This window comes from Gossypium hirsutum, chromosome A08 (genome assembly GCF_007990345.1).
Source record: "Gossypium hirsutum isolate 1008001.06 chromosome A08, Gossypium_hirsutum_v2.1, whole genome shotgun sequence".
Classification (NCBI taxonomy): domain Eukaryota; kingdom Viridiplantae; phylum Streptophyta; class Magnoliopsida; order Malvales; family Malvaceae; genus Gossypium; species Gossypium hirsutum.
The window spans coordinates 127,361,105-127,375,451 of record NC_053431.1 but is presented as its reverse complement, the minus strand read 5'-3'; the positions used below and the strand labels follow the sequence as shown (position 1 = coordinate 127,375,451).

Sequence of the window (14,347 nt, the reverse complement as noted above, 5' to 3'; positions counted from 1 at the left end):
AATGAAAAACAAAACAAAAGACGTATATTATGTGGTTTTATGATTGATTGAGTTGTTGTTGTTGTGTCCCGGGCCTATAAATGATTTGAAATTAGATGAGATGGGAGACACAAACTAGTTAACAGTTATTAATCTATCATTCTTATCAAATAAATTATACGTGTCTGTAATCAAGATTAATTACATGGGAAAGGTAGAAACAGAACACAGCCCAAGATAGGAAACATTGCTTCTCAGTTGCAAAATGGAATTGAAATGGACCATGGAGGGATATAATTACTTAATATAATCAATCTACAGATGACAAACATAAATACAATCAGGGCAAATATCTGTTTGTTAAGCTTAAGCTTAAGATAAAAATCATATATCATATTCATGTTCGCAAACTTTAGATTGTTTTGTATACTTTTTAACTTTCTAATTCGGTTATATGATACAAAATTCATCCTTAAGTTCGCCAAAGCCGCTCCAACCAACCCATCCATTCAAAGGCTTACTAGTACAAGCTTCCGTCTACTTAGGAAAACCTTTGTATTTCGTCAAAACATCTTCAAATCCCATCCAAAATTTTCTCACTATCTACCATCAACTACCTCTGTCTATACTATACTATCCGATCAAGTCTACTATAACTCTATTTGACAACCTACAAAGTAGGGGTATAGTACAATAAAACATGTGTACTGGATCTCTAGGCTCCTCTTCGCCTATGAAAGGGAATCTTTGTCTTATGGGAGGACGAATACCGCAAATCTCTACTATCACTTTTCTTTCTCTCCAAATGCAATTTCATCCAAAGCTTTTATCATCCTCACAGTGTGAACCACCTTAAACCACCACCCTGCAAACCACAAATTAATCATTGGTGTCATCTGAAAGAAACAAGACAAAGAATTATAAAAGTAAAATAAAATAAGTGATATTTAAAAAAATAATAATAATACGAGTATGATAAGAATAAGCTGGTAAATTAGTGCTTCTTGCTATGAAGTTAAAATCTTTCCCAACACAGAACTGAAATAACAGGGTTAGCAAAAGTTGCACTGGTACATGGGTCCGTTAGTTATGGTGGTAGGCCATGAATTAGCCACTATAAATTTTATCAGTGTGTTTTACTTTACAAAACCAACCCTCTCTCCGACGCCATCACATACTAGTTGCAATGTCTTCTTTAGTAATCACTACAATAGTGTCATCACTGTTTCCAGCAAATGCACCATTAATGTACAAAATTCCCTTCAGGCTAATCAGAATATCTACACTGCCGCTGAATAAGAAGTAACTAAAGAATATTTGCTCAAGTCATTGGATTGAAAATGGTTGTTGAAATACAGACTTCGATGGCAGTAAAAGGATTATGACATTGGCCTGAGTTTGTTGGATTTTGAAAGCCAAAGCAGTCGAATAGGAGAAGAATACCTTGTATTTCAAAGCCTCAGGCAGCAATACTCCCTGGTCTCGCCTATTGGAGGAAGTCATTCAAATGTATTACACCATTGCATACATCTGCAGAACATGACTGCCATTACAAAATTACTTTTTGCAATAATGCAGTCGCAACCACCCATGCATTCCTCCATTTTGGTGACTAAATCAGCTAACCTACAGATACCAAAATTTTATAAATATATCATATCATAAAACTCTTTTGTTTGTTTCTAATACTAGAAAAGTTCTCTCATGGTCCATAAAAAGTCAACAGATACACTCCCAAAACCCGTTACCAACTTACCCGTTGAAACTAGAACTCCCTTGTGCCACTCCATCCTCCAAGCGCTCATCCAGCCTTGCAATGCGTGTACATTGTAGAAGATTGTCCTCAATCATTGGGGGAACCCCTCAATATTATTTATATGTTTCGATCCGATAATAATAATTTTAAACTGATCTCAACAATGAAAGGATCAATCACAATTCAAAGAAGGAGAAAAGACAACGGGTTACTAACTTCACTTGAGAGAATAAAGACGAAAATATAGCCAATAAATTAACTTTGCTTTTGCAAAATGCATTCTCAAATAATCAAATACATCAAAGTGAAGGAATCTTTTCCCAAAGGAAAAACAAAAACAAAAATACTACAATATGGTTCAACGAGAACCAGACTTCCTCATGGGGTTTGTTGTCCGTCAACAGTCACAGATGGAACTTGTGCGTCTTAGCATTGTTTGAAACCAAGTTTTCCGATAGGGAGTGCAGTGCAGTGCAGCCTCCAACATAAACCATGTTATCTACTACTGGTCTCAAATCCATCCTACCCAGATCATAAGTCACCAATAGACCAACCATTACCGTAAACAACTAACACCACACATCTCAATTCATTCGCCTTCTCCTATCCCTCTCTCTGCCTCTATCCCTGTCATGATCATCCCTTTCCCTGCTTCCACTCTTTTCACGATAGTCTCGCTCCCTTTCTCTCCCCCTTTCACTTTCCAGTTCTTGACCTCTACTTCTATCCCTATCTCTATCCCTGAGCATTTCTTGTTCCTTTTCTGAACCATTTTCTCTATCCCTGTCTCTGTTTGATGATTTCCACGGAGGGCTCTCACTTCGGCTTTCACTGCGATGCCGCTTGCTTGCAGAGTCACGTGCATCATCCCGCCTATCTCTCCTCTCTGCAATTTCAATAATGTATAAACTAATGTTAGGGTATGCCTTCAACTCAAGAAAGTACATTAACTTATTACAAGCCTTTCAAAGTATCAACAATTGGTCAAATGGCAAAACTTACTTCTTCCTGAAGTATCTTCACCAGAATCTGTTAAACCATATTCAGATTCTATCCGTTTTCGGTGAACAGCAACCCTTCTCTCAATATCCTCGGCATTTTTAGTTCCCCGCTCCTCAAGGGATTCTCGATATTCTATCAAAGCAACCTCCAAACGTCTCAACTTTTTCCTGTGGTATTGTGAGCATAGTGAAACATTAATAAATTAATAACTGCATGAGCAAATTCTACTGCACAGTTGATAAGAACATTTTGGTTTTTGTTTTGTGTGCCTCAAGAAATGTAAATTCATCATACCTCTGCTCTTCATTGATTGCACTTTCAGATGGAGCTGAAGTATTCATATGAGTTCCAAACTCCAATTCATCAGCCTTACTAGGGCCATCACCAGCAGTCTCACTTCCAGAAGACAACCGAGTGCTTCTCTTTTCTTCATCATCACTGTCATCATCCTCTCTAGCCCATTTAGAGGCTGGCAAAACAGGATCCGTTTTATCTTTCTTCGTGAATATTTTTAGTTCAGGCTGTGGGACTGGAAAGGTTTCAGCCAAAGGTACAGAAACTTTGTGTTCTGAATGGATCTCATCCTCTCCAAAACAGGTCCATTCAGACAATCCCACAGACTCTGGCTCAGCATTTGCACCTCTCTGACCACTAAGATACCTACTAGAACTAGATCGAAACTTCAGCTCATCATCTAGTTCATAATTCCTCTGCTTTTCTGCATCTTCCAAACTTAAAAGTCGAGCAACCATTATTTCTCTACCACCAACAAGAGACAATCCATTATGTCTACAACGTCTTTCCAGCTCAGCAAGTGGGAGATCCATTAGCTCCTTCATAGCTGCACCTTTGCCCATTGCCAAAGCAGCATCTTGATTGGCCTTAATCCCATTAACTGCATCTTCTGAACTAATCTTATTTTCAATTGCTGGAGCATTACCACATATAGAATGAAAAGGGGCCACACCAGAGTTTCCTGATCGAAGAAAAGTAGATCGCAGTCCATTCACATATGCATCTGAAAAAAGAAACCAGTCTGACCATACTTGCAACACTTTCAGAACCCTTTCCTGAAGAAAACAAGAAAAGATCAAAAACCCAAGAACCAGATATAAATACATGCGCATGGCCACAAGCCAGTTCATTTTTCAGGTCCCAGCAGAACAAACATAACATAAAGCACACTGGAAGCGGTATAAAAGGTCAACATTATACCTACCTTAAGGGCCTCGGCTGTGATCCTTCCCGTCACACTGCGGTACAAATCATTAAAGCTCTCCATTATATCAGGCAACGTTGCTTCAAATTTGGTACGGTATGCAGATGCATTTTTAACAGGAGCACTGCTGTTATGAAGGATGTCAGAGACGAGCATAAGCCTTGCAACTTTAGTTGGAATTGGTGTCTCTTTAAGTGTCAAGGACTCTGTCAAAACTTCAACTATCTGCAGAAGAAAATGAGGGGTGGACACGTATGAATTTTAAGTTTCATAATTTTGTTTAAAGATTCAAACTGAGGAATGAAACTTAATGATATAGATGACTCTGCATATACTAGACCTGGAATGTTGTTCCTTTCCCTTATAAATTTTCTTTTCTGTCCACAAATCTACTTTTTTAAAACATTTAAAATAACACTAAGAACATTCAAAATGAAAACCCTCAAGAGAGACCCTGCCAGGAACTATTAGAGTTTGAAAATAGGAGACAACTTATAGAGCATGAAATGCAGTAAGGCATGCTGTAGATACAAGGAATACCTCCCCAGCAGCATCAGCATTATCCAAAGCAAATCCCATAGCTTCCTTAATCTGACTCCTCTCTAAAGTCAAGGCCCGTAGCATATCCTCAAATTCATCCCTTTGAGGATCAGTAAGTGTTCGTTCTGGCTCCAGCCGCTGTAATAATCAATATAGTAAAGGATTATTAACTCACTCAAATCACAAAACAATCGCACATGGGGAGCACAACAAGTTCATCATTGGAATACCCTGCTTCTTCCTGCAGCATATGTGGCAGTGTAGTCCTTTTCATGCTCTGGACTTCTTGTAGTTGGCAGAGGAGGTGGTACCCATCTAAGGAGGAAAAAGAACAAAAAAATTACGCATTGCCAATACTGTCTAACACAACTTGTGAAAGGAACGTAATTAACAGGAAAATGTAGGCACATTATTACCTTCCACTACCAGTTATCATGATAAAAGGCTCCGTCCGCCACCTTTGAAGTGTATCACCCTGCATTCCACAAACATGGCAGTTCTTCAATAATTATTCCTTCTTTACATATATCCCAAGTATGGCATATTAAGTTGCAAAATAACGCCAGGGACAAAACTAGAAGATGCATTCAGATAGATAGCTAACAAAATGGACCTGAGCGAAAGAATATAATCTCCAGACATAGTAAGTATGTTCCTTTGAGCCAAGCTCAAACAAAAAGCTGAATAGAGGATTGCCACGACCCCTCTCCATAATAGCTTGTTCAAAAGCACATCCTCCATCAAGAACATAAAGAGCCATTGTATCGATGACATGGCGAAGATGGTCACCATCAGGGGGGGTAACCATTATATCTGGAACATTTGGAGTAAGAACCTGACAGGAAGATATATCAAATAAAGAAGTAACTCAGGTAGATATCAAATTGCCATTTTCTTAGAGAAAGATGAATGTAATTCAGTTAAAATACCAATTCAGAGTTCTGATTTGGAACAGATGTCACAGGTGGGCCCGAAGGACCAGATAAGATTATAGAACTACCCTGCCAATCAGAAAAAAAGCTTTAGAATTACAGCATAGAAAAACACTAGATGGTGGGTTTTGTGAACTATCTGCTCAAACCAAAGCTATATTATCAGATCCTAGCTTCAAAAGAGATTAGTGGCTTCAGCATTTTTTACACAAAAACATATAAGCACTTTAATCAATTGAGCTTAGAATAATTCTGCAAAAGAACCTAACCAACCTCCATACTCCTGATGGCCATGTGTCCAGGTGGGGGAGCAGGTAATGCTTGTGATGGAAGAGCAACAGATTTACCCCACCCGATTTTCAACTCATATTCATATACAACAACTCCTGCCAAATAAACATATATTAATGTCATATACCGGTTAAAGTAAAATAACAGTTATATATCACAGCAATTAGATTCAAATCAATCATAAATTACCAATAACATCACAAAATGAAGTAACTACAAGGGACATTTCAGCATTTACAGAGCTTTGGAGATTAGATATCACAATTTGGAAATGCTTCAAATAGGGCTTTACTAGAGGAAAAAAAATGGCATCAACAAGTTCATTTAAGATTTTACTTTGTTCAAGATGGTACAGCAAGCCTTAATCCCCAATATATCTGGAGTTGGCTATAAGACAAAGAAAATTTTACATTATGCACACAAATCCTCCTCCAATCATTCCTAACAACCACCATCCCCTCTTCAAGAACTAACAGTTTCACATCCTTATTTATTACCTGCAATCATGTCTTTTGCGGTCTCCCTTGAACCTTTTACCATATAAAATGTAAATTTGATCCATCCTTATTACAGGTGCACCCTATGTAGCTAAACCACCATAACTATTTCCTCTCACCTTATCCTCTATAGGAGACATCCCACCCTGGAGATCCCCATTTTTCAATATGTATTTCCCAGTCATACCACATTGCTATTATCATGCATCTAACCTAGAGCAAAAAGGACAGTTCAAGAATCAAGAACATCAAAATGCACTTCTCACAAGATTAATGACACAACTTCTACGAAAAGGCTCTAAGGAATACCTTGCATTTCATCTTTTGCAGCTTGTCCATCAGCTCTATTCATGAAAGCTACAAAGCCACAATTTCTTTGCCGCCGCCGCTCTTCCTCTGTCCTAGGCCACATAATCTTCACACTAGCAATAGGCCCAAATCTTCCAAAAGTCCGAAGAAGAAAATTTTCATCCACCTATTAACAAGAACTTATAGATAGAAAAAATGAACACTTACCTAGAAACAAAGTGGAAAGGAAGATTAAAAGCAGCAATTAAGAAACAACAGCAACATACCTTTGGTGAGAGATTTCCAACATAAAGATTTGTTGTTTGAGGATCACCATCATCAAACGATCCAGGCAGTTTTCCACTAGGATCAAAATCATCAGGGAGTTCATCAAAGCGACTGGATGGCTGGGAAAGGAACAACCAAGGGATAAGATTCATATACCTCTATGACAAAAGAAGAATAAAACAGATAACATGTCGTACAAAATAGAATGCTACATGAGAAAGACAGTGACAGATAAACCATCAACATACATCTAAGTGCAAGAAACAAAGGGAAGAAAGTTGAAATATGAATAAATTTAGTCACTACTATTGAATAACATTCGAGTCCCACTGAAACACTTACAGCTGAATTGTCACTATGACGCCCATCGCGCCAATGTTCGCGATCCTGATTTCTTCTCTCCCTCATTTCTTGTTCATGCTTCAGCTCCTCCATAAAATGATCAATGTTCCGAGACTTCCCCTTCTCTCTTTCCTTTGGCTTCTCCTCCTCCTTCTAGGAACAGCATTGTCAAAGTTTAAAACAAAATGTACATATCACACATTGAAAAACTCAGTTGGGAATGAATTAAATTTAAACATATGCCATAATTTCACTAACAGAATTCACCTTCTTCTCAGATTCCTTTCCCTTGGCCGCCAAAGGAGGTGGTATGAAAGATGGAACATACCTGCATACATACAATGAAAGATAAACTTCCATTTTACAGAAAGATTTCTTTTCACAGTTCCATTCTTTAACCAAAATTCATCACTTTTCCTCATCAATGAACCTTAAAGGAGACTTTCTAGGGGAGCCATAATTAAAACATTTTATGTCACAATAAGGCATACAAAGCTGTTCCTAGATTTCATTAGTGAATTCATTTTTAGCCAAAACTTATGCAGTTGGTGTGCAAGCATGCTGGAACATCCTCCTATAAAAACCAATTAAAAGCATTTTAAAGAATTAGGTAGCAGAGAGATAGTATTTTCATTTTTTTATTTTGAAGGGACAGATGGAAATTCAGGTTATCCGAATTAGATCACACCATAAAGTAGAAGGGAAAAAAAGATCTTTCTTCAATGAACAATTATTCATCATAACTTCATATGTGCTAATATGCACTCTTAACTGCACAAAAAGGAATCACCACAAAATCCTAAAAGATGTAGTATCCCAAATGTCATTAACAAAAGAAAATGCTATAATGGAATTTGCAAACTTAAATGAAACAGAAAGGCAAACTGACATGCTAGAATCGTTCAAAAGTCAAAATTAAATGTGATTATCTAACCAGCTTATAAATTCCTTGAGTAAAGAAAACCATTCAGGCAACTAATACCAACTAGTTTGTTATAGAACTTAATTAAGTTGAGAGACCTCCTAATCTAAAGTTAAGGAAACAACATCCATTTATTTTCCATCTACCAGAATGACTACTCTGACTGTAAATTTTATCTAAATTTCTATACATTGTACCTATTCAAGCAATAAATAAGAATAACAGCAGAGTTACTGACTGCATGACATGAAGGGATAAAATAATATATGTCAACTAAAAATGATATAATAGCCAAAATTCCAGAATAAACTTCCTAGCCAACTATAATTAGTACATTGCCTTTCGTCAACTGAAAGTAAAACACTTAAAAATTCTTCTTCACTATGCCAGAGATGGCAAAAATCAACATATTATTAACTTCCCAAACAGTTTCATTTTGAAATGCAGATTAGGACTTATATATAAACTAAAAAAGGTAGTAATTCCACAATGGGGTGGGGATAAGAGTTTAAATTCAGAAGATAATAAGTAACATGTATTTCCTTTGTAAAGTAAAAAAAGGACCTGACAGATTTTATTTTTTTTTCAAATTTAGTGATATCAAAGTGCAACAAGGTGCTATACGAAAATCTTTCATGATATTATAGAAGCTTTTAAAAATATAAGGTTGAAGCGAGAATACCACTAAGTCAAATTATGATACCAAGCCAAAAGAACATTAATATTGCAGCATGGTTAATCAAAAGCAATTATTTACCTACTTCCCTTCTTTGCAACAGACACCCCATCTTTGGACTTTTCACCTGCCATCCGCAAATGAATAAACAAGGCCCATATTTTTATTAATGTGTTCTCATGATATGATACGGAAATCATTCTACTTGCTCAAAATCACTGACACTTAAAAACCGAAACAAATATATTAAAATTTCTGCCGAAACAAATATTGAGTGAGTTCCTGAATCAGACTGACCTGCAGAATCGGGCTTGAATTTCTCATTGGGATTGATTGTTCCGCCTCGAACAAATGCCTTTGACCCAGGTGCATTGTCTCCTTGAAAAGAAGCCACGAACTCCTCGTATAACCGAGCAGTTTCATCCTCCTCCCTCTGACAAACTCGCGGGGGGGGGGGAATAATTATTTTAGCTCAAAGAAGTAAACAGAACTGAATCGAAAGGCACGAAACCAAGTTAATTAGAGCTGTGAACTTTGTAGCTAAAACAAATCGCAGTACCTTCTTCTTGGCTTCCTCCTCTTCTCTGTGCTTCTGGAAAGGCGTTTTCTTGCGTGTGATCGAAAATGAACTCATCTTCAAATGATTGAATCAAAGACTCAAGACCCTTATCCTTTAACCAGGTAATAGAAAATTTTAAAAAAAACAAACAAAACCCCCAAATTGATTCAATCCCTAACATATAGTAAACCCTAACAAATTAGACCTCCCAAGGTTACGGGTAGAGAGAAGGCGTGAAATCCTACCTGGCCAAATGGAAGAATTTGTGCGATTTGGACCTCGGAGAATCGATTGTTAGGATCAGTTCAGAGACAAATGAACCCAAAAAAGGAGGCAAAACAACACATGAAATTGAGCTCTTCAGTACAGTCACTTATTTACTTCCATTAAATTGAAAACATTAATATTAGGTTAAAATGTGCCTATAGTAACATTACTTGTCGAAAATCAAGAATTAAAATTCCTTTTTTAATTATAATATTTTTTAATTATATAATTATTTATTAAGTGAGTAGTTTTTTTATTATTATTTCAAAATATTATAACAATAAATTTAATAAAAAAGAATAGTTAGACTTGAATTTTAAATTTTAAAAAGTACAAAGATTAAATTTTTAAAAATATAAGTATATAGATCAAATTTCTAATTTTTGATAAGTATAAGGACTATAGGTAAATTTAACCTTTAATATTAATAATATTGTCCTCCAAAATTATATAGGTATTGTTTTGGTAAGCCCCCCAACCCGAGTAGCTTTTTACGTTCACAGGTTTGGCAGAGAAGGGGAGCCTGAACTATGCGCAATGACAATACAATAATTAGACCGGTTGAAAACTCGAGTTATCCCATTGTTAGAAATTTAGGAGGTTTTCTTAGATTAAAATTAAAACGGTTTAAAATATAGATTAAACTTAAATTTAAATATTCAAAATTTAAAATTGGATCGATAAACTTTTTAAATTCAAGTGAAAGTTGAATCATTTTTTTCTTTTTCTATTATTCTCTCTTATTTTATAATTCTTGAAACTCCCTCCAAGCTTCAAAATACAATAAATTATTTAAATAAATAGTTGTAAGATTAATAGATGTAAATAAAGACTCAATTCACCTTTGCGAAAATGATGAACAACTTCTTTGTCCTAAAGTACTATATTTAAATATCATGGGAGTATTGATGTATCTTGCAAACAACACAGGACCCGATCTAGCATTCGTTGTAAACTTATTAATAAGATTTAATTTTTCTCCAACACATAGACATTAGAATAAAATTAAATATGTATATAGATATCTTAGAGAAACCATTGGAATGAGGTTGTTTTATTCTCAAGATCTTAATTAAGTTGGCATTAGTTGTTGCCTCTTCAAATCATGAAAAAATAATTGCAATGCATGAGACAAGTCGAGAGGTGTTTGATTAAGTTTTTTGACCTAACATATCCAGAATTTATATGATTGACTTTTGCAAGAAAATATGTCAATTATCTTATACAATATAATGCAATATGTAAAGCTTAATCGAACGGTGGTTACGTCAAATGTTATATAGGAGTTCAACAAATTTATTATAGTGCTCATTTGACTGATCTTTTTACCAAAACATTGTCAACCACAACATTTGAAAGTCTAGTATAAAAGATCAGAAGGCATCAACTCAAAGATGTACTATGATGTTGCCATTAGGGTGAGTGTCCAAAACATGTTTACTATTTTCCTTTAATCAAAGTTTTGTCCCATTAGATTTTCTTGACAGCTTGTAATAGTGATTGTGTATTTTTTTCATTCATTGTGTTTTTATCCTACAAGATTTTTCCTAATAAGATTTAATGGGGAAATTTTCATTAATGGACATCTAAGGGATAGTATTATAAATCAATTAATAAATGGATGTACATATAGCTTCCCAAACCTCCCAAACTATTAAATAATTTATATAGTGCCTTTATTCTTTTTTTGTAAACTATTGTGATTGAAGTCCTATAAATAGAGGACAAGTATGGGATTTTTATACTTAAGTGAAAGATGAATCATCTTTCCATTTTCCTACTTTCTCTCTCGTTCATTCTATAATTCTCTTAATTTATAATACTTTTATATGTTTTGTGCAGGTTGTCAATGTTTATATATTGCTTTAAATACTAAAACCATATTTTTTCTTAATTAATGAATACTAATTGTCGAAACCATTTTGAAAACAGGAATCGACTTTATTTGAAAATAGAAATTAAAACGAGAGTCGCCACCGATCTTTATTAGGTGTGATCGGATCACCTTTGTTTTTAATAAAACATTTTAGTTTAACTAAAACGGCATTTTGGTCTACGAAATCCAAGAGAACAAGTTCGAGAGTCGGTTACGTGCAAGGAAGGATCAGCACCCTCGACACGCCCAAAAATTGGTACCGAATTGATTAGTTAGTGTCTTAATGTCGAAAATTAAAAATCGGGAATGAGTTTGAAATACGATCCTTTTTATTAACATCGATTTTAAAAGTTCTTGAATTAGCTCAAAACGATTGTTAAAGACTTCCTCGTATCGAGATATCGGAGTATCACATCCCGTAAGTTAGGACACAATATCATGAACTCTCGAGCACAAGTTCGTCTTTAATTTTAATTAGAAATCCGTGTATTTAAAAATTCAAAAGGGTATTTGGCTATTTAGAACCAACAAGAAAATCGAAACCCCGTAAGTTAGGGCACAATTTCTCGAGGTTCCAAAATACAAAGAATTGCCTTATTTTGAAATTTTTGTTTTTGAATAGTAGCGAATGCGATATTTAAACGGCGTGTATTATTTTGTTTGGAATAAAAAGCGAGCGATTCAAGTTGGATAAATATGTTGAATTAATGTACGACATGATTTAAACTAGGCAAAAGAAAGGCATAACATGGAGCGTGGAATGATACAACGAGAATACAATATTATACAAACAAATAATAATAGCATGAAAATATGAATGAACGAATTACACTACAACAGCAGAGACCACATGACGCACATTATTTAAATATCCACGATAATAATTAAAAGAATGAAATGAACGATGTAATGCCATCCAAAGTGAATGATGAAACAATTTCAAATAAGTAATACATAAAATGAGTTTAAAACAAACATCATATGAAAACCATTTAAAATGAATATATTAACACAACTTAAAATCATTAATATACAAAAAAAAATGTAGAGCATCTTAAAATAGATAATTTGTAAAACAATTTTAAAGTATCCTATAAAAAATTTAAAAGAAATACTATATGAAAGTTGGATTTGAAATAAATAATATATATAAAAGCATAAATACAAAATGATCCAACATAAGTGATATGTGAAATCTAAAAAAATAAAAGGTTTATAATAAATAATAAAAAGAATTTAACATAGTTAACATATGAAATAATATAACTAAATAACATATATAAAATAAATTAAAATGAATATTATTTACATATTATAGTTTAAAATAAAAGGTGTAAAAGACTTCAAAATAAATAATATAGGATTTTAGAATAAACAATGTATATAAATTTTTAAAAAAAATAAAATAAAAATAAATAAATAAATATAAGCTACATAATATAATAAAGTTTAAAATATATAATATATAAAAGTTTAAAATAAAATAATCTATACGTAAAATATAAAATAAATAATATACCAAATAATTTAAAATAATATATAGTAAAGCAGTAACTAATTGAAGAAATATATATGCTCATAATCTAAGATAATATGTAGTAAACAATTTGAAATGAATGTTTTAAATCAATTTTAAATAAAAAATATATAAATAGTTTTAAAAAATAAAAAACAAAACAAGAAAGAAATAAAATAAAATAAATGAATTAATAAATAAATAAACAGAAGCAAATTAAAAAATAATTTGAAAATAATGGGTCGGGGACTGCTTTGCAAGTCATCAATAAAATAACGGGGTACAATTATAAATACCAAAAGCTGCTAGGGACTATATTATAAAAAACGCGAAAGACCAAGGCTCAAAAGAGAAAATATCCCAGGCCCTTTGATGCGCCGCGTTTCAATGGTCAGTTTCCTCAAATGGACAGAGGACTAAAATGAGATAGGAGACAAAATCTTGTGGCAGAAATAAAAAAAATAAAAAGGGACCTTGATGAGACACGCTAACAAATGCGGAGGACCCACTGCGAAATATACCAATGGTCTAAAACACACGGGTTCCCCCCCTAAACGACGTCGTTTCGAGACGTGTGGGGGATTGCAAAACATCACCGTTTTGCATGGCTATTAAAGCCAATTTTTTTTGAATTCTTTTCATTTTTCCCATTTAAAAAAACAAAACAGAGACCTTTTACTCTCTCCCTCTCCCCTTTTCTCCCTTGCAGCTAGGGTTTAGAGACCCATCCTCGCCACCATCGTCCCGACTCCTCTGTGGGTGGTGGTTAGAGCCACGAGGGACGGGTTTTTTTCAACCCCGTTTTAGAACCAATCAGGGGCAACGTTTTTAGCTCAAACACGAGGGGAAAGGAGATCATTTTACTCCCTTTTTAGAATCGACTCCATCGACAGAGATGAGGCTCCAACGGCGCGACTCCGGTGCAATCCAAGTAAGTGTTTCCCTCCCTTTTTTGTTTAAAAAATAAATATCTAATGAAAAATGTGATACAAAATATAAAAAAAAATGAAAAGAACACGAAAATTGAAATTGAAATCAACCTTTATTGTTTTTCCTTTTTTATTCCTTAATATGCGTTTCGTAAAAAAAAAACTACAAATGGATATTTCGGTTTTTATAACCAAATTACATAAATCCATTTTTGTTTTTTTGCTTGTTGTCTGCTACTATTTCTTTTGTTTTTTCTTCTTTGTTTCCTTGTATTTTGCGTGTTAGTCTCTCTTTGCAGGTATGTCAGAGGCATGTGAGGCTGGTGGTTGGTGCCCCGAGCGGTGGTGGTGGCGCGCGTGGTGGCCAAGGGCAGAGGGGGGAGTGACGGCTGAACTTTGGTGGCTAGGGTTAGGGTGGCTTCTGAAAGAAAAAAAAATTAAGATAGTGGGCTGACTTGGGCTTTAGGG

The 14,347-nt window shown here is 34.6% G+C and overlaps 1 protein-coding gene across 8 annotated transcripts; it reads right to left on the bottom strand.

Annotated features, from left to right (window-relative positions):
- Positions 1 to 1,979: 1,979 nt before the first annotated feature.
- LOC107948689 (protein RRC1) lies at positions 1,980 to 9,704 on the bottom strand. Of its 8 annotated transcripts, none has more exons than XM_016883313.2 (18): positions 9,537 to 9,704; positions 9,292 to 9,403; positions 9,030 to 9,165; positions 8,814 to 8,859; positions 7,402 to 7,462; positions 7,135 to 7,287; positions 6,792 to 6,911; positions 6,526 to 6,691; positions 5,702 to 5,814; positions 5,426 to 5,497; positions 5,110 to 5,331; positions 4,913 to 4,971; positions 4,727 to 4,811; positions 4,497 to 4,634; positions 3,957 to 4,181; positions 3,032 to 3,807; positions 2,738 to 2,904; positions 1,980 to 2,621 (listed from the first exon to the last, which is right to left on the bottom strand). In XM_016883313.2, the coding sequence occupies exons 2-18, from the start codon at positions 9,364 to 9,366 to the stop codon at positions 2,320 to 2,322; spliced, it is 2,916 nt and encodes a 971-aa protein (XP_016738802.1). In that variant the 5' UTR covers positions 9,367 to 9,403; positions 9,537 to 9,704; the 3' UTR covers positions 1,980 to 2,319. The 8 variants fall into 8 exon arrangements, with proteins under 8 accessions (XP_016738802.1, XP_016738804.1, XP_016738803.1 ...); XM_016883315.2 differs by having other exon boundaries at positions 7,135 to 7,284; positions 9,537 to 9,689; XM_016883314.2 differs by having other exon boundaries at positions 9,292 to 9,366; positions 9,537 to 9,678.
- Between the last annotated feature and the right edge of the window lie 4,643 nt (positions 9,705 to 14,347).